The 23890-nt window shown below is 39.1% G+C and overlaps 2 protein-coding genes across 3 annotated transcripts; both read right to left on the bottom strand.

The window, feature by feature from the left end:
• Positions 1-973: 973 nt before the first annotated feature.
• Positions 974-15902, bottom strand: dcdc2b (doublecortin domain containing 2B). The gene is made up of 11 exons (XM_002939290.5): positions 15432-15902; positions 15049-15106; positions 12528-12592; positions 11161-11292; positions 10196-10327; positions 8050-8089; positions 7642-7695; positions 7393-7543; positions 7139-7242; positions 1667-1726; positions 974-1588 (listed from the first exon to the last, which is right to left on the bottom strand). The coding sequence occupies exons 1-11, from the start codon at positions 15710-15712 to the stop codon at positions 1487-1489; spliced, it is 1179 nt and encodes a 392-aa protein (XP_002939336.2). The 5' UTR covers positions 15713-15902; the 3' UTR covers positions 974-1486.
• Positions 15903-18771: 2869 nt separating this feature from the next.
• Positions 18772-23718, bottom strand: iqcc (IQ motif containing C). Of its 2 annotated transcripts, XM_002939291.5 has the most exons (5): positions 23585-23717; positions 21542-21685; positions 20712-21192; positions 19896-19993; positions 18772-19083 (listed from the first exon to the last, which is right to left on the bottom strand). In XM_002939291.5, exons 1-5 carry the CDS (start codon positions 23627-23629, stop codon positions 19042-19044), a joined length of 810 nt encoding a protein of 269 aa, XP_002939337.1. In that variant the 5' UTR covers positions 23630-23717; the 3' UTR covers positions 18772-19041. The 2 variants fall into 2 exon arrangements, with proteins under 2 accessions (XP_002939337.1, XP_012812852.1); XM_012957398.3 differs by lacking the exon at positions 21542-21685 and having other exon boundaries at positions 23585-23718.
• Positions 23719-23890: the final 172 nt, after the last annotated feature.

Genomic DNA, 23890 nt, shown 5'->3' with positions numbered 1-23890 from the left:
CCTTTAGGTGCCCAGACTGCCTGCCTAGCCAGACAATGCCTAGAAGGGAATGTACAATGCCTGATAAGTTCCAGAGGCACACAGCTCTGCCTGCACTGCAAAGGTTAAATTCTGCCTCATTGATGGAAGATTTCTCAAAAGATTTTGAGCACTAGTCAGTGGATCTGTAGAAAAAACTATTTTCTGGGGCACAATGACCTCCACCCAGCTACACCCATGCAGGTCTGTATAATCATTTTCTATACAAATTGTGATAAAAATAAACATACAAAATGTAACTAAGAAAGTCAATTACTCTTGTTATTGTAGACTTATGTAAATATAGAGCAAAAAAAACGATTTTCCTGCCTTTTTCCCTTTTACTGTTCTTTGAATGAGAAAAGTACAGAAAGCTATTGCACTGGCCATTCTTTGCTTTTTACAGTCTTGGTTGTACAGTTTCACTCCTTATGATCCTGTAAAGTTTGGCATGGAGCCCAGGAACTGGCACACTACTGATTGTATTTTCAGTATAGGAACATGATCTATGAGCTTGCATAGGTATAGTTGTCACGCAAACTGGGTTGATCTGATGTTATTGGTCAGATTTGACATTGTTAACTTACAAAAATTACAACTAGCATTATATGAACAGCTCATTATTCCCTTGGTTACAAATCTCTGAAATGTTGTCAGATATTGATTAGAACAATTGAACTTTTTAGTATGGCCATGAATCCAAGGCTGGACTTACATCCCTGAGCAGTGAACCTTGTGTATTAAGGCTACATTGAATTCTGCTGTTTATCTGATTTCCATCTAACCACAAGAATCTGGCCTTTTCTGGGGGCAAACACAATAGCTTTGTGCCTGGAGAGACCTAGGTCCTGGTAGTCTTTGTAGCGTTACTTAATCATTTCTGATGCATATGTAGTGAGGAACCACATTTACTGAGCATTTGGTTTACTTAACTACCAAACTTCACAACACAGACTTATTTTATGCAGTTTATATAATGTACCTTTATATAAATACACTTGACAGTATAAACAAATAATAGGGTCACCAAAGAAAAGGAAATCAGTTCTTAACAAAGCAGTATGCTGTAAATGTTCACATTTTCGATGACTCAGACTGAGTGGCCAATGTAGATTTTTCAAGGCTTTGCTTCCTTTTCCACAAAGAGTAGAGTGTAAGAGTAGATTTTGAACATGGTGCACAAATCAGGGTACTAGACAGTTATTGCAGGCATTTCTCAATGTAAACTCTCTATCAGGCTTATAAAACCTTTCCAAAAAGCTTTATGATGTAATGCATGTCTAAAAATCTCCTTAGAAGTGTGGCTTAGCCAAGGGGTTTGTGGTTTAATCTGGGTTTACATTGAAGGGTTTCAGGAAAGACTTTTAAAAACCACTGGCACTGTAGAGCTCTTGCATAGAAATAACATCCTGGATAACAAACAGTACTGATTTGGTTTTTTTTAAATAACAGCTTATCTGAGCCCAACTCAGTCAGAATCACTCTGAGATTTCTTAACTTTTCCTGCAACATCCTCTTTTTTTCTGTCTCTTGGAGCGTGGGATTTTCCGTGGTACTTTGAGTCCAAGTCCTAGAGAGAGGACAGAAAGTGAAACACAGTCTGCACAAATCATATAATTAGAAATTAGGCATTCTTGCTGAGACCTACCTCTCTAGGATACCTGCTTCTGCTTACAATATTCTCTTCTTGCACAACTTCTGCAACTCTCTGTAATGGAGTAATAGAACAAGTATATAAATATGTTATAAACATGACCGTATCCCTATTGGCGTATTGTTGCTGTGTCTGCATTGTGATGAATGTGTTCTGGTTTTTAGACTATCATATCCTGAACATTTAAAAAAAAAATCAACATTTACAGCAGTGGTTTCCAGAGTAGTGGGGGGCTCTGCCTGAAGGTCAGTAGCGTAAGATTTAGGGAGGATGTCTATTTGCTGTCCTAGACACTCCTGTAATCTATGCTTAAAGGTAATTTAGCGTGAGATTTAGGGGAAACATTTGTTCATATATATATATTTTTTCTTGGAACTATCGCTATAGACAGCGGCATTCAGGCTCCTTGGCCTTTCCAATGCTACCCCCTTGCACCCTGCACTTACTCTTTTGGGAAAGTGTGAGCCACATTGCTAGTGCAGAGAGCACAATAGTGGTAACTTGCGGGCTGCCGCCAACTCAACTCGCCTCATGGCAGCAGCACCCCTAACAGTAGAACATTGATTTAACTTTTTGCGTGTTTTCTTATATCTGTAATATAATCAAATGTTGGACCTCAAAGGGATGGCAGCTATTTGCAGGTATTATTTGCAGTTTTCTTCCCCTAACCAGTTTTTTTTTTTGCATATATATTCACACTGCTGTTGTGGAAAAAAAAAAATTACCAGAGCAGGTCTGGTTTCGCACACAGAAGATTTTTTCACACAGTTTTCCTTTCTGAATCTTACTTGACATCTAGGGGCTGATTTACTAACCCACGAATCCGACCCGAATTGGAAAAGTTCCGACTTGAAAACGAACATTTTGCGACTTTTTCGTATGTTTTGCGATTTTTTCGGATTCTGTACGAATTTTTCGTTACCAATACGATTTTTGCGTAAAAACGCGAGTTTTTCGTATCCATTACGAAAGTTGCGTAAAAAGTTGCGCATTGTTCGTAGCATTAAAACTTACGCGAAAAGTTGCGCATTTTTCGTAGCGTTAAAACTTAACGCTACGAAAAATGCGCAACTTTTCGCGTAAGTTTTAACGCTACGAAAAATGCGCAACTTTTTACGCAACTTTCGTAATGGATACGAAAACTCGCGTTTTTACGCAAAAATCGTATTGGTAACGAAAAATTCGTAAAGAATCCGAAAAAATCGCAAAACATACGAAAAAATCGCAAAATACCGATCATTACGAAAAAAACGCAATCGGACTCCATTCGACCCGTTCGTGGGTAAGTAAATCAGCCCCCTAGTGTCACCTCCCTCCCCCTTTTCTTAATTTTGTGCAAAGGCAGTCTCATAAGAGCACAATCTGTCCATTCCCTTGTCTAGCAAGGTATAGTACATTTTGGCCACATACATAATTGCATTGTTCAGTGAACTAATGGTGGCCATACGCGTTACAATTATGATCTTTCCAGCAACCATTGGTCGCAGGAAAAATCGTTCCTACACTCTACCAATGTTCAGACCTGAATCACCAAATATGCAGGCAGAAACAAAAGAATTCTACTCCATCTGATGATTCTGCACTAAACATTTGCCAGTGCTCGGATGCCTTATCAAAATTTTCCATTACATGATAATACATGTACTGATTATCATAAGAAATGATGTTTCGTACAATAATATCAGTATGGGTATGGCAACCTTTACGGGTCAGAGCAAATGGAATATAGGAAGGGAAGACCTTGCTACTTAAAGGACAATGAAAGGTTAATATAAATTAAAAGTAAGTCTAAAGGCATTCTTTTTAAGTACTTACTGCATATCTAAATTCCCAGATCCCTGCTTGCTTCTCTGAGATATGGTGCTGGCAGCCTACAGCAGTGTGAAGACTATAGTGACATCACTGAAATCTCTCTCCCCTTCCTATTCTCTGAGCATGTGTGTAACTTGATCCTGTCTCCTGTTCTGAGCTACACATGCCCACCAGCCAATCAGAAGCGGATCTGGCAGAGGGGAGGGGTGGGAGGGAATGAAACACATGTGCAGTATGAAGCAAGGAGGGAAAGGAAGGGAGAATACCTTTTTAGAGATGGCTGCCTGTTCTAGAAAATGTGAAGTAAGTGTAACTGAGTAAATATTTGATTAGGTGAGCCAAAAGTGTGGCATTTTTACTAAACAATAGGAGGACTATTGGGCAGTATGCTTTTTAAATTTTGACTTGCATTCTCCTTTAAAGGGCATGTCAACCGCAAGAATATTTTTTTGCCTAATAAAAGAAAACAAAATTCTAAGCAACTTTCCAATATCAATTTATTAAAAATTATTAGTGCCTTAATAGTTATTTGTAAACATAATTGATATAGAGAGCAGCATTTGCTGAACTCCTGGTTGTTACTTTTTAAACAATGTTGCAAGTGCCAGGCTCCTCCAGCAAGGTAGGTTTGTAAAATCTGCTGCCTTGTGTTACATTGTTTCAGCAGCTATATATACAAATAAATAAAAAACCATTACAAATATGTAATGAATGTATATTGCAAAGTTGCTAAGAATTAAGTTTTCTTTTATTAGGTAAAAACATTATTTTTGGGGTTGACGTGTCCTTTAAAGGGGTAGTTCACTTTCAAGTTAACTTTTAGTATGTTATAGAATGGTCAGTTCTTACCAACGTTTTAATTGGTATTCATTTTTAATTTTTTATAGTTACTGAATTATTTGCCGCCTTCTTCTGACTCCTTGAAGCTTCCAAATCAGGGTCACTGACCTTGGCAGACAATAAATTATTGCTCTGTAAGGCTACAATTTTATTTGTTATTACTTATTCTTCTATTCAGGACTTCTCCTACTTATATTCCAGTCTCTCATTCAAATCACTGCCTGATTGCCAAGGTAATTTAGACTCTAGCAACCACATAGCTGCTAAAATTCTGAATTGCGAATTTTTTCAAAATATAACCCTCAATGTCATACAAAAAGTTAATTCAAAGGCGAACAACCCCTTTAATATACGAGTGGAAGATATTTGCAAACAGGTTTTCAGTCAAACATAACCAACTGTGGTCCATTTGAACGCTCCGAGCATATTTTCGTGACTTTCGGATCACCAATACGATATTATCGTGACTAATACGATTTTTTTGTAAGCATTTTCATGATATTTGCGATCTTCAGAAATTTTTGTTTCCAATCCGAATTTTTCCCATTCGGGATTCGAACTCGTAATTTGATAAATCTGCCCCTATGTGTTTTAATAGTATTTAATTTGCAGCACCTCATTTCCTAGGGGTGAGAGGTGAAGCAGCCACTGCACAGGGGAGTGCACAAATGACATCTGAGGGTGTTACTCCTTCCAATTCTCAGAAAAGGAATTCCTGTTTTCACTGGCAGAATGTAGTTTCCAGTAGTCTGGCTATTAGTGCTCATAATTCACATACATTCCCCTACACACATCACTGAATCCTGTGTATGTTATATGTTATCTCTCAATAATTCCTTATTCAGGACCAGATTTAATGTATTTTAACATGAGCAAATAAGGGTAATGAATGGAATGAAAAAATAAAAGAACAAGTAAGTAGTGCAGGTAGTTGGCCATGCTATTGTGTCATTAGTTCACTGCCTGCTTCTCTTTAAGAATGTAACTCCTGACCTGTGTTACAGTACACTGTGGTACAGCATACAGCTCATAAAAGCTCATAAGTTTCTGTGCTTATATTATTGTCCCTGACATATTTTATGCAGCACATTACATATACTGCCCCATGGATTTTATAATCCACTACCACATTTGCACACATCAGGACCAGTTTAATCAGGAGGCAACTAATCTGTCTGTATGTTTTTGAGTTTGGGAGCAAATACAAGTAGATACAAGTAGGACTGGCAAACTCCTTGCAGATAGCACCTAGGTTATCATGACCCAGGGCTGCAAGGCAGCAATGCTCACCCGTTCGTATTCAAACAGAAGATATCCAAATCTGTCTTCCATTCACTATTAGATTACTTGTTTCAGTGGCTTCCTGTCAACCAAATTTGCACACATCCTTATACAGTACTTAAGGCAGTGGTCCCCAACCAGTGGCTCGTGAGCAACATGTTGCTCTCCAACCCTTTGGATGTTGCTCCCAGTAACCTCAAAGCAGGTGCTTATTTTTGAATTCTTGGCTTGGGGGCAAGTTTTGGAGGCATAAAACCAGGTGTACTGCCAAACAGAGTCTCCTATAGGCTGGCAATCCACATAGGGGCTGCCAAATAGCCAATAACAGTCCTTATTTGGCACCTCTAGGCACATGTTTCATGCTTGTGTTGCTCCCCAAGTGTTTTCACACCTAAATGTGGCTCACGGGTAAAAAAGGTTGGGGATCCCTGACTTAAGGTGTCAATACTCGCATCAATATTATTGTACGAAAAACAGTTTTGTACAATAATTGTTGCGTGTATGGTGGCAGAGGAGGCGACCGAACATCCTAAATATTAATGCTGAATTGCCAGATAGGGGTAGAATTCCTTTGTTTTTACCTGTATATCTGATGGTTCAGCTGTTAATGTTAGTGGGGTTAACAAATTATCTTTCCCACAAACATTGGTTGTGGGAAAGATTGTAATTGTAATGTGTATGGCCATTTTTATACTTTTTCTCTAAGCTCTTAATAATTTAACCAAAGCTTTTATGCCTGACACATTGCCATAAATGTTCTTTTAACTGCTTGAATTCTTTTTTTACTATTAGTTGTTTAGTATTACCTAGAAGACTGTGTAATTTATGCAGGCCATACACCTAAACATCCACTCATTTATAAAGGTCACCATACAAGCGGATCACTAGCTAAGTCTAATTTTCACCCAAATGTCTGTAGGGCAGGATTTCGGTAGGGCCCCAATGCAGCTGACTCAATCTTCAGGCAACTTATTAAAGGACATATAAAGTCTCCAGACTGGTGCTTCTGTTAGGAGAAAACTGCACCGGCTCATGAAAAAGTTACATAAGTGGAGCACCGGTATCTAAATACTGTTCTTCTCTCCTTTGCCTCTTGGCGTCCTGCACATGCACAGTAGAGCAGATCCTCCAGGTTTATTCTATTGTACATGTGCGTACAAGGATCTTCACAAGGGATGCCTGGCACGTCAGTAAGTAAAATGCTGGCACAGCGTCTAGGAAGGTTTTTCCACAGGCTAGTGCAGTTTTCTCCAGGCCAGTCACCAGACTGGGGAAAAAACATAGCGATCTATTTCACTGAGTGAAATACACTTTACATGCCCTTATATTTATACAGAGCCTAGGATGACCAGATTGTAGGATAAAAGTTATCTATTTGCTGTTGTTTGCTTGCTGCAAAGGTGTTAGCAATTTCCATCAATGCATGAATCTATTCACTGTCAAAGTTCTGTCAAAGGAAAGTAAAAATACAAACACAAACAGAAAAGGGTAATGAAACCAATATAATAATATAAAGTGCAGTCAACAGTGTACCTGATCCACTGGTAACTCCACACGGGTGTGTGCATCTTCCTTAACTTCCCTGGCTCCTTCCAACTCTTGCCGTGTCTCCTTTACCTTAAACACTCCTTCTTTACCTGCAGACATAAAAAAAAAAGACTTTAATAATGAACAAAATTATCATCTGTTACCGTTTGAGCTTCAGATCACATCACAAACCACTGGGAGAAAGAAGGGTTATGAGTGTGCCTTCATGGCTGTAGGTGCTTGTTGTGATGTGTTTTCACCTGTAGTATCCTCCAGGTTCAGTTTTGCTTTATGTTTTGGATAAACTCTGACTGGTTTGGCATAGAATATTGATTCCTCTCCTTTAGATGGATGTTTAGATAATTTAGGATTTTCTTCTGCACCAGTGGAATAGACCCTGCGGCCATCCTCCTGAAATCAGTAATATTTGATAGTATGTGTTTACATTAAAATGCACTTATCAACATGCAAATACTCAGCCACTTTTTATTCATGCAATTCTTTCTTACCCGCGTAGGAGAGTCACTATAACCATCTTGGGAAACAGAATGAACTTTCACGACCTGTAGATAAAAACTGAATGTAGCACTTTCTAGCAGGATGTTCAATATCAACACCTCAAGATAAAGATACAAATCACTAAACATCTTTTTCAGCTTATGGAGCAGATGTCACGGAGAAGCATTACCTTGGCAACAGTCACATGTAAACAGCTGGTGTAAAATTAGTGGCATAAAGGACTCACAAGGGTTAAAAAAAGAGCCATGCCATAATACTAAATAACCTATGAAATGGACAGACAGATCCAATATTGTTTTGCAGGAGGAAACGTTTCTGACAAAGGTGTTAAGTGAAGTAAGTGTATTTCAGAGGCAATGCAGTATCTGGGTACAGAGTGACCTATACTTGTTACTGACCCCGGCTTTGGCAACCTTGCGTCTGGCACCAAGATGACCCCTAGAACACAAAAAACCAAGAGAAGTGATATAAGCAAAGTGGACATTGTCATGAAAAAAATCCACGTTTGTGCCCAAAAGCTATGTATACTTAGCTTTAGGGAAAAAAAATATACTTGCATTGAAAAAAAAAAAAAATGTTCTAGTGTATAGTCATATATTTTATTCCTTTTACTCAAAAAACTGGTTCTATCATGCATTCTTGTTTAGATTCTAAGATTGTAGAGATCCTATCTGAAATTCATTATTTACAGTATATGACTGCAGGATATAAACCTCTTAGGGGCAATATCAGATGGGGTGTAAAACAAAATGCCTGAAGGGACCTTAGGGCTCTGGCACACGGGGAGATTAGTCGCCCGCGACAAAACTCCCTGTTCGCGGGCGACTAATCTCCCCGAGTTGCCTTCAATGTAAGTCGCCGGTGGGATGGCACATGCGGCGGTGCGATTTCGCGCAAATCGCCGAAAAAGCCTCACGAGGCAACTTCGGCGATTTGCGCGAAATCGCGCCGCCGCGTGTGCCATCCCACTGGCGACTTACATTTTCGCCGGTGGGATGGCAGGTGAAGGCAACTCGGGGAGATTAGTCGCCCGTGAACAGGGAGTTTTGTCGCGGGTGACTAATCTCCCCGTGTGCCAGAGCCCTTAGGATTGTAGACTACAGGATTCACCGTAGATGTATAATCACACAAAACTGTTCCTTCATCGTTTTTCACTGAAGAACAGAGCTCTTAGAGCCGTTTCACAGGGGTCGCCTAAGACCATCGGAAAACACATATTTCCAATGATCCTAGGAACCGAGACACCGCTTCTCTATGGTTGGGGGTCACGCAACATGAGGAACTGTATTAAAGGGTCACAGCATTAGGAAGGTTGAGAACCACTGTCTTAGGATAAAGGCATGCAGGGAGATTTTGAGCATTTTGTGGCTTCAAAGGGGGACAGAAAGTTCAAAGTTTCCCCCACTTAAAGTGAATGGGAATTAGCTGAAAGAACTGGGAGCTGTCAAGTTGTCAGTGCATACTGCTTAAAAACATGCAGTAATGTACTTTCAGGTGATACATAGCTGTCACTGGACAGGACCTGGCACATGCAAGCATCTACCATTCACTTCAAATTTACTTCATTTTGTCCCCCTTCCACAGAGTTACAAAATGCTCAGGTGGCAAAATGCCAGCCCCAGAGTTTTGTTGCATGCACGAAGAGTGAGCATTAAAACCCCTGAAAATTTCTCAGAATTGTAGATGGTTATTGCCATGTTCAAAATAGTTCAATAGTGTAAATGGGTCAAAATTCAGAAGCAATTATGTGCCCTTGCATCTTTGGACTGTTTTGAGCACAGTGATTTCCACAGTCTACAATACTGGGGTATTTTCTGCTCCTTGTTACCCCAACCAAGAGGTGACTTTGTGCTGGCAACAGAATGCTCCATCTAAAATTACCCTAAGAGGTTAACATCTCTGGTCACTGCCATCTGAATGCTTTATTCTAAGGATTTCTACAATCCACTGATGACAAGTTATTTCTATTGCTTAAGATAATCACAGTGATGAAAAAGAAAGTTTTGAACTTTGAGCTCTTTGAAGCTTTGAAAGAAAGCAGCGTGTTTTACTAAATGCGTAATTTGAACAAAAGCCAGGAGAGAGAAACCTCAGCAGCAAAGAGGAGTGTGGTTTTGAGAAGGTGAAATGTTGAGGATAGCCAAGTAAGAGGATCGATGTAGGACCCAGTTATTCACAGATTGCATTATTCTAGGCTACACAGCATAAGGGTCTGGTTATTTTAGCAGTAGAAAAACACATTAGAAAACATTTATTTTTTGCAATCTTTCTAAGAATGAAAGCAGCACATTTTAGTTTTCTCATTAGGTATGAAAACAGAATACCTAGTGGCCATTAATAAAAGGTGCTGTACTGCATATTTGGAGAATGGCTCAGTTACTGCACACTGTATACAAATATGGAGAGAACAGTTGTGTGCGCACAATAGTCTATGCCCTCATAATTTAGTTTCTAAAGGAAAATAAATGAGAGATTACATTTAGTTCTTCTATAAAAATTGAGACAAAAATAAATAACAGAAGGAAAGGTGGTTTAGTTTCGTACTTGTCTTCGTTTAATGTCAAAAGTTCTTGGTAAGGAAGGCACTTGTACTTCTCCGATCCCAGAGCAACATAATATTCTCCAGAGACCAGCTCAGCCCCATTAGAGAGAGACACTCCGTCAAGTGTACAGAGCCTGAGAAAAGAGTTCCGAGTGGTGTGAATAGCAATAATTAAAACAAGAGACAAGGAGAGAAAGCATAAACAGTAAGAGATACAGTGGGTTATTTACAAGTAAGGGGAAAACAGACATCAACACAGCTTCTATACACAAAACTATGTTTCATTAATCTACCTCAACCCTGCAACACCTCCTCTCCCTGCCCTATTTATAAATGAACAAATGATACAAGTTAATGCATGGTAAAGTCAAGAAAGACAAACAACATGTTTTGTTCTTTGCAACTAGGGACATTGTTTCATAAGAGATATTTAATCTTAATTTGGCAAAGTAAGTAGTATGGCAGTATCATACATAATGCAAACATATGACCATTCTTAGAAAAGATTAGTAAATGCATTATAGATGCATTAATACAGGGATCCCCAACCTTTTTTACTTGTAACTCACACTCAGATGTAAAAAGTGTTAGTGGGCCACACAAGCATGAAAACAGTTCTTTGGGGATGCCATGTGGATTTGTAGCCTGCAGGAGCCTCTGCTTGGAGTAAAACTGTCTTGATGCCTTCAAAACTTGCCTTCAAGCCAGAAATGTAAAAATGGGCACCAACTTTGAGGCCACTGTGAGCAATACAAAAGGGGGTGGTGAGCAACATGTAGCTCGCGAGCCACTGGTTGGGGATCACTGCATTAATATATATCCATCATAACAAGTCACTTTAAACTTCATGAAGGAGTAATAAAAACATAGGGAGGGTCTGAAAAGTTAACATATAGAACTGTGAGAATGAACCCCAGCTCAAAAGAAGAGCACTCTTAAGATATACTCTATTGCAAATGCCACTTACTTCCTGACTGCACCACTGTTCAGGTTAAGCTTCTGAGTCAGTAGAGAGAGAACCAGTTCCCATTCCTTCAGGATAGCCGGATACAGAAGTACTCGGAATGGAGGAGTCATAAGATCTCCATTACGAAAGACGCTAATTCATGTGCCAAGGAAGCATATAATAAAGCAAAGTAAAAAGTTATAGCAGATAATTTTCCCCCAGTGCTGTTTCAGTGTTATTATGGTCCTTCCACCGTGATAACACTTTTCACAGCCATCCCAAAAATCTTCCTTTCATTAACCATGTCATGTGCATCATGCTGACATTCACAGATGGAGGGGAAAGGGAGGGAGGTGATATCTCTCCAACTTGCAGCTCAGCAGTAAACGGAGACTGAAGTTTATCAGAGCACAGGTCACATGGCTGTGGCACCCTGGGAAATATGGGTAGAATATGGCTAGCCCCATGTGAAATTTCAAAATTAGATATAAAAAGATCTGTTTGCACTTTAAAAAAATTAGCAGCACACAGGTTGAATGTCTTTTAATAAGGTGTTGGTGTAATGCTCCTGGTGCCAGTCTCAGTTAGTTGGTGGAGAAGTGCTTATACCCGACCAAGGAGCCTGTCATTAGTTTTATACTGCTGTCACAAGTGGTGAAAAACAGATTCTGATGCAGGATTCTACTGGAGAAGTTTTATTTACTGATGCATTTTGAAAAAAAAACATGTTGTCCCATTACAGTATTCCTTTTAAGGTAATTTGGAGAAATTGGCTTTAAAAAAATTTAAGTACGGAAGTGCTGCTCTTGTCACTTGTTAATAGCTGGAGCGGAGTACAACAATGATGTATATATAGAATAGTTGCTGTCAAACCTCTAAAATTAACTTTTAGTATGATGTAAAGAATGCTGTTCTGAGAAGATTTGCAATTGATCTTCATTTCTTATTACTGTATCAGCAGTTTGAATTATTTAGCTTCTTGTATAGCAGCCCTCTGATTTGGAATTTCAGCAGCTATCTGGTTGCTAGGGTCCAGTTTAACCTAGCAACTAGGCAGTGGTTTGAAAGAGAAACAGGAATATGAATAGTGAAGGGTCTAAAAGATAAGTAATAAAAAAGTAACAATAACAATAAAATTTTAAGCTCACAGAGCAATAGTTTTATTTGGTTTCTGGGGTGAGCGATCCCCAGATCCCCATTTGAAAGCTGGAAAGAGTCAGAAGAGGAAGGCAAATAAATTAAAAACTATACAAAATTAAAAAGTTGCCATTGTATAAAACACTAAAATGTAACCTGAACCACCACTTTAACATTTGTCTCTTTGTACATGTATTAAACTTGTTCTGTTCCACTGATAATAAGGGCAAAACTGCAGAGGAAATACTCACTGGATGACACAGGGTAGCTGGGTGTCCTTTCTCCATCGTTCTATGAAGTTCAGCTTGGGGTACACCTTGAAAACAAGACTGATGGTTCATGCAGCAGCATACGTTTCTAACTGTAATTCCATTGCTGTGTAAGTCATACTTAATGCAATATTATGTGTTTAACATTATTAGAAATATGTAATATTTACTATATAAGGTACATCTACAGTATAGTGTAATCAAAGGTAAACTAAAGCCTAAACATTATTATAGCTTATTATAACTTCGTCGCAGAGTGAACACAATTGCAGTGGAGTTCAGTTGACGTTATTTCCAGTTGTCAGTGTGCCCATTAACACAGGGTGGTGAGGGAACACTAAAGCTACCACCTTGTCCAGAGGTGGTGGTAGCTTAAGGGTTCCCCCTGCGTCAATACATTTAACTGTGCTTGATTTGGAATGGTAGGCAGGAAGGATTAAGTAGTGCAGAGAGCAACTACAGGTCCTTTTCAAAAAATTAGCATATTGTGATAAAGTTCATTATTTTCTGTAATGTACTGATAAACATTAGACTTTCATATATTTTAGATTCATTACACACAACTGAAGTAGTTCAAGCCTTTTCTTGTTTTAATATTGATGATTGTGGCATACAGCTCATGAAAACCCAAAATTCCTATCTCAAAAAATTAGCATATTTCATCCGCCCAATAAAAGAAAAGTGTTTTTAATACAAAAAAAGTCAACCTTCAAATAATTATGTTCAGTTATGCACTCAATACTTGGTCGGGAATCCTTTTGCAGAAATGACTGCTTCAATGTGGCATGGCATGGAGGCAATCAGCCTGTGGCACTGCTCAGGTGTTATGGAGGCCCAGGATGCTTCAATAGCGGCCTTAAGCTCATCCAGAGTGTTGGGTCTTGTGTCTCTCAACTTTCTCTTCACAATATCCCACAGATTCTCTATGGGGTTCAGGTCAGGAGAGTTGGCAGGCCAATTGAGCACAGTAATACCATGGTCAGTAAACCATTTACCAGTGGTTTTGGCACTGTGAGCAGGTGCCAGGTCATGCTGAAAAATGAAATCTTCATCTCCATAAAGCTTTTCAGCAGATGGAAGCATGAAGTGCTCCAAAATCTCCTGATAGCTAGCTGCATTGACCCTGCCCTTGATAAAACACAGTGGACCAACACCAGCAGCTGACATGGCACCCCAGACCATCACTGACTGTGGGTACTTGAGACTGGACTTCAGGCATTTTGGCATTTCCCTCTCCCCAGTCTTCCTCCAGACTCTGGCACCTTGATTTCCGAATGACATACTTTGGACCACTGAGCAACAGTCCAGTGCTGCTTCTCTGTAGCCCAGGTCAGGCGCTTCTGCCGCTGTTTCTGGTTCAAAAGTGGCTTGACCTGGGGAATGCAGCACCTGTAGCCCATTTCCTGCACACGCCTGTACACGGTGGCTCTGGATGTTTCTACTCCAGACTCAGTCCACTGCTTCTGCAGGTCCCCCAAGGTCAGGAATCGGTCCTTCTCCACAATCTTCCTCAGGGCCCAGTCACCTCTTCTCGTTGTGCAGCGTTTTCTGCCACACTTTTTCCTTCCCACAGACTTCCCACTGAGGTGCCTTGATACAGCACTCTGGGAACAGCCTAATTGTTCAGAAATTTCTTTTTGTGTCTTACCCTCTTGCTTGAGGGTGTCAATGATGGCCTTCTGGACAGCAGTCAGGTCGGCAGTCTTACCCATGATTGCGGTTTTGAGTAATGAACCAGGCTGGGAGTTTTTAAAAGCCTCAGGAATCTTTTGCAGGTTTTTAGAGTTAATTTGTTGATTCAGATGATTAGGTTAATAGCTCGTTTAGAGAACCTTTTCATGATATGCTAATTTTTTGAGATAGGAATTTTGGGTTTTCATGAGCTGTATGCCACAATCATCAATATTAAAACAAGAAAAGGCTTGAACTACTTCAGTTGTGTGTAATGAATCTAAAATATATGAAAGTCTAATGTTTATCAGTACATTACAGAAAATAATGAACTTTATCACAATATGCTAATTTTTTGAAAAGGACCTGTATATGGACGTTCAAGGAGCACATTCGGATACAGGTATGTAATAGAATTTTTATGCTAAACAGATTGCAGGGAAATTGCAGGGAAATTTGTGGGACAGGAACTGAGTAAATTCCCTCTAATGATTAGCATTGCTAGCCTTCTTGGTTAGTTCTCCTTCAACTGTTTTCTGTTTAGCAGTTATCAAAATATGTGTTTTTAGACTATGGGGTTAATTTACTAACTCAGGCACCCAACTGCCCCACAACTAATCTTAATAATTAATGTATGCAAGTGACAAGTCTGCAATGTGGGAAAAAGTTTTGTTGTCGGATGCGACCAAGTATTGATCACTTTTTCCCTAACATAAAGCAATTATGATACTATCTTCCCAGGGCATTTTCCAGAGCAAGTCTATAGTTTGCAGGATGATAGGGAAAGTTTTAGTAAGAGTAAAGCAAATCAATAAAATATGCCTGCACTTACCTGTTGCACTTCTCTGGGTTTCTGGAAAGCAGGTTGCTTAATCTCAGTATGTAGGTAACTAAAAACACAGGGAAATTGCAATGGCTAATGATCTCTGGGACAGTTACTATCAATGCAATTTATTTTTAAGCATTATAAACGGAAGCTCCTGTTCTAAAGTGTAAATGTAAACAAAAAACTATATATCAAACTGTATATATTAATACTATACAGATACTAAACACTACCTTTTAACAGGTAACAGTCACCTATTGCTGTACTGTGCGTATTGCAGGTACTGCAAATACATTCATGTCAAGAGTGGTAATATATGGCAATGTGATATCTCATTACCATTACCATGATTTCAAATATAAAAGTGACCAGACATAAGTTATACTCACTCGAGCTTTCTGAATTTCTCTGTACCACCTGCGACATAGTGGCCCTTGTTTAGCAGCTCTCCAAGTTGAGTGATACGGTGGCCGTTACGAGGAGTGTAAATGCAGCGTACAGCAACTGGAGCCTGGATGCAGCTGGTAACTTCATTCAAAAAGGCCTCAAATGTCAAAAATTGCTTCTCATTCACTACCATCTTTCGCCCCATATGAAATGGATCCCCATTTCTGTACACTACAACATTTTTGGCTAGTGGAGCCAACTGTACCCCTGAGGGGGAGCTCATATTTAGCAAAGGAATGGGTTTGGTGTGCACTTGCTCTAGCACCGCACACACATAGAGCACTACAATATTTATAAACACATACAACTCATCACATCAGATACAGCTCCTTTTCATAAAAAACACAGCCTTGAACACCACACACACACATGCAGCTTTGCTCCCTCCTCTCTATCACTTAGTTGCTGAGACTCTTTGCTGTTGCCAAGAGACAGTCACCAGTGACTAGAGAGTATTGTCTGGGGGTGGTATGTGTTAATGCTCAGTTACCAAACCACTCCTGCTATGTTTGTAGCTCACATTACACCGACACAGAGTGACACCTTATCAAGAATGTTTAGGACTTTGTTTTTTTTGTTTTGTTTTGTTTTTTTGGGGGGGATTATAGATTACCATAATTTAAATCTACTAAAAAATAATTTAAACATTAAAATAACCCAAATAAGGGTTAATTATATCTTAGTTGAGATTAAGGTACTGTCTTAAGCTGGCCATACACGCGTGTATGGCATGTCGGCGAGTCGACAGATATCGCAGGAAGCTGCTGATATCGGACGACTCGCCGATTGGCCAGGTTATAAAATTTTGATCGGGCGCCATAGAAGGCGCCTGACCAAAATCTGCCGTCAGGGCTGAATCGGCAGAAGGAGGTAGAAATCCTATTGTTTCTACCTCCTTATCTGCTGTTTCAGCCCTGACTGTGTGTGGCGGATCTGACGATGTTTCGTGCGACCATCGTCAGATCGCCACGTGTATGGCCAGCTTTATTTGATTAAAATTGAATCTCTGGAAAATTACTTTCCCATAATTCAGAGCTTTTTGGATAACATGTTTCTGGATAATGGATTCCATAACTGGGCAATACAGAATTTTACTGTAACCAGGGCTGGCCCAGGATTAAAGAAAGAAAATGCAAGAATATTGCCCCACCCACCAAGTGAATTGTATTTTCTCTGTTCTTTAGAGCAAAGGCAGCTTTAATCAATGAGAGTGAAAGCCTGGTACCACTCACTTTATTGTCTTTACCCCTTATTCTGTTGCTAAAATGGTGTACCTTTATACCCCACAAACATGCTGGCCCTGCTGTGTGGGAAAAACATAGGCAAGAACAGGAATGTATAAATGGTCACTCACATTCACTACATAATGGCAGCTGTTATGACAATAAATGTTCAAATTTAAATGGTAGCTAAACCAACACGTTGGGTACGGGTTCTGGTAAAAGTCTTCATGGGGAGGAAGGAGAAACTTTCACTACTCAAGGGCAAGGGGTACATAATGGGACAAGTGCACACAAATTTAGTAGATTTTGTTTCCTGCTTGAGGAGAGCACAACACAGTTTCAATATTGCTGCACAATGATTCTGTAGTTTCTGCAATGAAAGGGTGCCCAACGGCATTAAATATTCATTACATTTTTATGTTATATATACTGAACTAAGGATAATATAGATTGTGTTTCTACATTCTTGGTTTTCACAAGTTTACATTGTGTAGATTTGTTTGCATACCTCTATGTTACACTGTTCTTTATAAACAGAAAGAGGAAAAAGTATCAATAGCTGAAAAAAAGACTCCTTTATTTAACATCTATTACTAGTGGAAAAAAAGTTGTTTATTTATTGTATTTAGTAATTCTTCCTGAGTGGAAAGATGAGAAAAATGCCCCAAGTTAAACACTTTCCCATAGACTTGCATGATGCAAATTTTTCCATAACGTAAAAAAAAAAAATGTTCCTGACTTTGTGCCTCGGTCATTCTTGGAAGGTACTGGCCACAACATAGAAAGGTTTTGACTGCTCGAAGCTGGAGCATATTTTCTGGATTAAAACCAGTTGGGTAAATGTTTTAGCCAGATTGTTACATTTTTCAGTTCCAGTGAAAAGTAGTAAAATGTTTCAGAATGTCTGGACGATTTCGAAATGGTGGGAAAAGCTTTCCTAAACATGCAAATAATTTGAACTGAGAAAAATGAATGTATAATTAACCATGCAAGGGATAAGGGTATAGATGTTTGGATATCCACACTTATTACCTATGATCTTCATTAGTGCAGCTGCAAAGACACATCCATCCTTGCACCAGGGGGGGCACATGGTTAGTGCAGAAAATGGAATTGCATTCTCTATGTGGGCAGAACTGAATTTCCAGTTTAAAAAATGGAAATTCAGCTCTTATAGTTGCCAGAGGCAGTTTTTTGCCACCCTGGGTCTAAATCACCATAGCAACCAGGCAGTGGTTTGAATGTGAGACTGGGATATAAATAGGAGAGGGCCTGACTAGAAAGTTAAGTACTAATAGTAAAAATACAAATATTTTTTCAACTGCTGGGTCAGTGCTGGAAAGAGTCAGAAGAAGGCAAATAATTCAAAAACTATACAAAATAAAAAATGAACACCAATTACAGGGATCATCAAGTTGTAATGATTCAAAAAAGGTTATACTTCTCCCTGCATTATTGTTTTCTTTTTGAACAATAATGGACAGCAATGAAATAAGACCACATGATTTCATGCAAACAATACATAAATATGTATATTACGTTTGCATTAAAAAAACCTTTTATATGAAATGAAAATGAAGAACTAAATGTGGCTGTTAATGTACTTGGTTACTTATACTAAAAAGAAAAACACATAGCTTTAAAATGTTATACTAATTTCAATATAAATCTTAGGGATCATGTGATCCTTTAAAGAGAAATTATACTGGACTATAATTGGTTTAAACAAGTAAAACAAGGTGATCACGTGTGTAAGTTTAATGGGACACAGAGCTAGTTTGGGTGCTTTAACCCTTTACCTGCCAAGCATGCATCCAATACATTTGGTAGTTTGGAGAAGAAAGCACATTCACCCGATTTGGATTTGTCAGAATGGGTTCTTTACAAACATGTATGGTTTCCTGGAGTAACCCTACTGTTAGTAGAATTTTTGGCCAGATTTCTGGAAAGGTACTTTGGAAATTTGGTCAGTTACCAAACCACTCCCACTGTTTTCATCTCACATTACATCAACACAGAGTGACACGCAGATATGCCACAATACAAGCACAGACTTGAAGGAAGGTTAATCCCATTTTTATTAAAGGTTTAAAATATACAAATAAATAAACATCACAATATATTAACAAAACGTATAGCTTTTTTTTTTACTTTTGCAAAAATTTTTAATGCTTAAAATGTAATGAACCATTAGGTGTCCATAATATTCCCAGTAATGTCTGTCAGGCGAATAAATATTCACATATTAAGGCTGTGTCTGGAGCAGGGTTGTAGATCCATCCAGCAGGCAAATCCATCACTTTCAGCTGGGGCCAGAATAATGTTTTTCCTATCTGTCCACGATGCCCAGCCTTTGTCTAACCATTAGATACTGTAAGGAAGATGCACCACACAGTTATATGATGTGCTGCTAATTTGGCCAAATGAATCTATACAATAACAGTAAATTAGTGTATGTTTCTCACATTATCGATTCTTATAGCTGCGAAAAAGCTTAAACATTTATTTTCTAAAAATATATATAATGATATGGTCAGTGTACTGAGCATACTGTCATGGTCAAAAAGCAAACAAACAAAGGCATTGCAGCTCTAGTTAAAGGACAAGAAAAGTGCAATAATGTGTGTGCGTGTGGGGGGGGTTATCTGTTGTATTTTCATGTATTATGTTTTTTTTTAAAGCATGAAATACAATATATAGAGTTCCTAGCCATAGCTTGTGCTTGTCAGGTAATAGTAGCCTGGAGGCATATAAGTCATATTGTATAAGTATATTGTTGGGGAGATACAATTTCACACTGGCAGAACAAGTAAAATGTGTGCATATGGTAACCAAATATGTATTTGATAACGGGGCTGGCAATTATGTAGGGCATGAACTTGGCTAAAACATCTCATTATGTCTGTACTGGCTCTTTTGGGCTCAATTTTGGCTGCTGCAAATAAAGGTACTTATTCCCAACCTAATACCTTAACACTGCTGATCAGGGAAAACAACTTAATCAAGCTGTTGTCTGTGACTAGGTATTACCCTGCAGGTACTGTAGATAACATTAGCGCTGATACATAAAGCAATCATGAATGTGTTTACAACAGCTGCAGGAAATTCCCAAAAGTAGAAACTGGTGTTGAGGGATCTCAGAGGAGGTAAAGTACAGAGAGATACAAAAATAGGAGGACTCACATTCTTACGGCTAGCAATTGCTTGCTGTACCCACAGTATCTCCATGGCCAGGTGGCTCCGATGCCTTTGCAGCTCACTCAGATTTTCAAAGGGGATTCCTGGTGGGAGGTGAACAGGTTAGTAAAGAACTGTATGCAAAAAAAAATAACTGCAGATGTCTCCACAAGCAAAGCAACTCAAGTATTATTTGGATAATGCCAACATAATGGTATTGCAATGAATGCATAATATATAGAAGAAACAGCCAGAAGTCAAAGGGCACCTGTCCTCCTAACAAATAATTCCAAATCCTTTTCTCTTATGTCAGTTATGTAAAATAAACTTTACTTACACCTTATAAATTAATTAAATCCCGTTTCCTTCAATCTGGGAATTTACAGTCACAGAATTTTGTAGACACTCTAAAGGCAAGTTTTGTATCACCCTAAAATCTTGTGTATATGCCAGAATGGGGGCCTAATGCCCATGCACAGGCTGCACAATAATAGACCATGAGGTGGAGTAATGTGAGGGTGCAGTGACATCTAGGAGGTGCTGAATGTAAATTGAAAGTAACTAGTGTCTCACCTCTATGCCTGAGGCAGGCAATACATTATTAACAGCTCAGATATTTAAATATTTTTATAAAACTGATGGATGTTTTAATAAAAAAAAATTGGGGTATTATATTTAATTTGGAAAGGACTTTTATTATACAGCATTTTATAAGTAGGTGGCTGGTCCCCTTTAAAAGTAGTACTTTTTATTTTGCAAATTAGGTTAAGATGCAAATGTTTTGTTGGGAGGCATTTCGGGTCTCATATTTTCCCTGCTCACCTTCATCTAACACTTTGCCCTTCCATATCCAGCTGTCGGTGCTCCATTCTAGGCTCTGTTGGCTCTGACCGTTATGTGCTGCAAATTCACTTCCTCTCTGTTTAACAGTTGGCTCTCTTTCTCTGACAGGATAGATTTTTAAACAACCTTTCTCAGAATCTCCCTGTTCAGCATCTTCCTCTTGTTTTGTGTGTTCTAGGCACTTTTTCTCTGAATCAAAACCAGCCACAGGACTCTTGGGGTTTGTAAATAACAGACTTTTACTCTTTGCTGGGATGATTTCAAGCATACTGTTCGCTTCCATGTCTTTTATTGTTAGGCTCTCCCCCGGATCGGTGTGCTGGAGGTATTCATGATCTTTGCGCCATGCATCAGGAAGTGGGTTAACTTTTTGTTCAGATATCAGTGGAACTTGAACTGGTGATGTATCCTTTGAATCAGGATTCACATGTTGTTGAACCAACTTTTGCTGGACTTTTTTCTGAAAACAAATAGGCACTCAATTTACTAATTTACAGACCTTTTTCAAATATATTTAATTCTTAGTAGACAACTGTGTAGCTCTAAAGTAGATATCCCATACAACACAAAGTGGTTTAAGAATATGTTTCACTTAGATATGCAAGATAGGAATAAATCACCATTCTGTTGTTCTGATATACCATGGCTATCAAGGAGTTAAAGAATGGATGTGTAGATCTAACCATTGTCTATAAAGGTCATGATGAATGAGCTTTTAGCTATACCTTCTGGTTAAAACAAATGTACAATATTTTATATCTGAGAGATGATTTATTGCTTCTTATCGCATTGAGTAAAGTAATACTAACCTCTCTGATAAAACGAGGTATAGAGAATACATTTGTCTCCCAGTGCAAATGTGATTCTTCTCCTTCAATTTCTCGTACCAAGGCCAAATAGTCTTCCCGTACATTTCTTAATCTGCGGCGGGTAAGAAACCCACGCACATGGGCCTACAGAAAGAAAAAAAAACTAGAAGAATTATAAAGAAAATTATAAGGTAAAGACTAATGGCTCATACAATCAGCAGAGGCAAAATATGATGTGAGCCTAGAAAAAAAAGTACTTCCTAGATAATGTTCTTTTCTGCCCTGTTTCTTCCTAGATAATCTTTGCTCTGTCTAATAATACCCACCTCCTGTAGTTCATGTTATTTCCCTTTAATTAGCATTATAAGGTGTCTAGAACTCTAAGGGGCAGAGTTATCAAAATGTGAGTTTAGAGCCACTCACCCACGTTCTATTCATTCCTATGGAATTTTCAGAAGCATATTTATCAATGGGTGAAAGTTCACCCACTAAACTCACATTTTGATAAATCGGCCCCTATGACATTACCTCCGCCCCTATAATTGACTTGTATTGGACAACATCTCTTAAGACATGGCTACTGCGGGAGTGATGAGCTTCAGTCAAAGACCTGATAGACTCAGACCTCATCAGTGCTGCAGTCTAAATGCTGCCATACATGGGCTGATTCTAGCTGCCAATATCGGTCAAAGGGATCGATATCAGCAGCCTACCAGCCCATGTATGGGCACTAATGACGGGCCTGCCTGACCGACATCTGGCTTGAAACCGGGCAGGTTTAAAAATCAGTCGGATCGGGGACCGCATCAGCTCGACACCTATACCCATCCCGTTCAAAACCCGTTCTAATTCGAATTAGCCTGATATCGCCCATGCGTAGGTGGGGATATCGGGAGAAGATCTGCTAGCTTGGTGACATCGCCAAGCGAGTGGATTTTAGCGTGTATGGCCACCTTAAGGTATTTGCATTTCCTCCAGCCTTATTGTCAGCGCTGCATCACGCATTAGCTCACATTTACATTTTCTATTCTAATTTTGGTCTCTTAATTTCACTCTCTATGAACCTGCTCAGGGGGTGTTACAGATATGATGTATAGTTTTTCTTACTAATTATAACAATGGTTATGCGAAATATTCTAAGGTTTAACTGTGTTTAAAAAAAACAATGTCGACAGTTTGCAAGTACAGCAGCACTTCTCATGTCTTTCTTTGTCCATAAAGCTACAACAGAGTATCACATAAATTCTAATCTGTGATGCAGATATGAAATAGAATATTTGAATTATACATCTCTAAAAAAACATTCAGAATGGTTGTTTTTATATGGGCATCATAAGGCCTTAATCCTTATTTGTGTGGCGCATTATAAATTATCATCAAACCATGAGCTAGATGTTCAGTGAGAGGTCAGAATATGCAAAATGTAATATGCCAGGGGTAAGCCATCCAGCCTTATTTAGGAACAAATATTGCAAGGGATATGTCTTGTATCCAGGGGAAACAAAGCAATTTACTTTACACTTCCCTAATGTACCTGCATCAGGGAAGCTTTCCCAGGTGCTCATGGGAAGTGTCTTACTTCCCATGACAAGTGACAAGACAGAAAGCAGCACAGTCACACAGGTTCAAATTATAGGAAGGTTCTTTAGTTGTTGACAGATAAGTTACTGGTACCTGGAAATGTTTAGAGCACACAATGCCAATATATATCTTAGCATTTAAATATTGCATGGCATATCTTTAACCCCCCCAATCTGTAAAGCCCCCTGACGTGTAAACAGACATAAATCAAAGAATCCTTATACGCTATACTCTTTTAATTAAAGTTTCAGTTCTGGTTGCTGCCATTTGGGAAGGCGGCGTCACTAACTTCTCTTCTATTTAGAGTACACACAGTTCCAAATGAGAATTCCTCTAGCATTTCGTTAGTATCAGCTGCCAGTTATCCCAACTAAGCCTGTAGGTACCCACCAGCACCACCTATTCTAGTACTTCTGCATCGTAAGCCTTGTTTTTCCCACTGCGACAGTGTAACAGTCTAACCTGCAACACTCGCACGCTTTCATTCAGCGCTCCTTCCGCCTCCATCAGCCAACCGCCGTCTCTTGGCAACTCACTTTGTCGCTTCCTTGTGACGTCACCTCAAGAACCAATGAAACAATCAAGCCGCTAAACTTTAGTGCCATTGGTCATCCCAAGCGCCGGCAGTGGTAGCTTTATATCGCCCCCTACTGACAACTGCAAGGGGAATTTTTATAATGGAAGTCGGAGAGAAAGATGTTGAGAGAGATTAGATCATATAGACAGGTTATACGGACAGATATATAGATAATAGATTGATTTAGGACT

The sequence above is a fragment of the Xenopus tropicalis genome, chromosome 2 (genome assembly GCF_000004195.4).
Source record: "Xenopus tropicalis strain Nigerian chromosome 2, UCB_Xtro_10.0, whole genome shotgun sequence".
Taxonomy (NCBI): Eukaryota; Metazoa; Chordata; class Amphibia; order Anura; family Pipidae; genus Xenopus; species Xenopus tropicalis.
The sequence above is the reverse complement of the archived record's forward strand: the minus strand, read 5'-3'. Positions and strand labels throughout refer to the sequence as shown.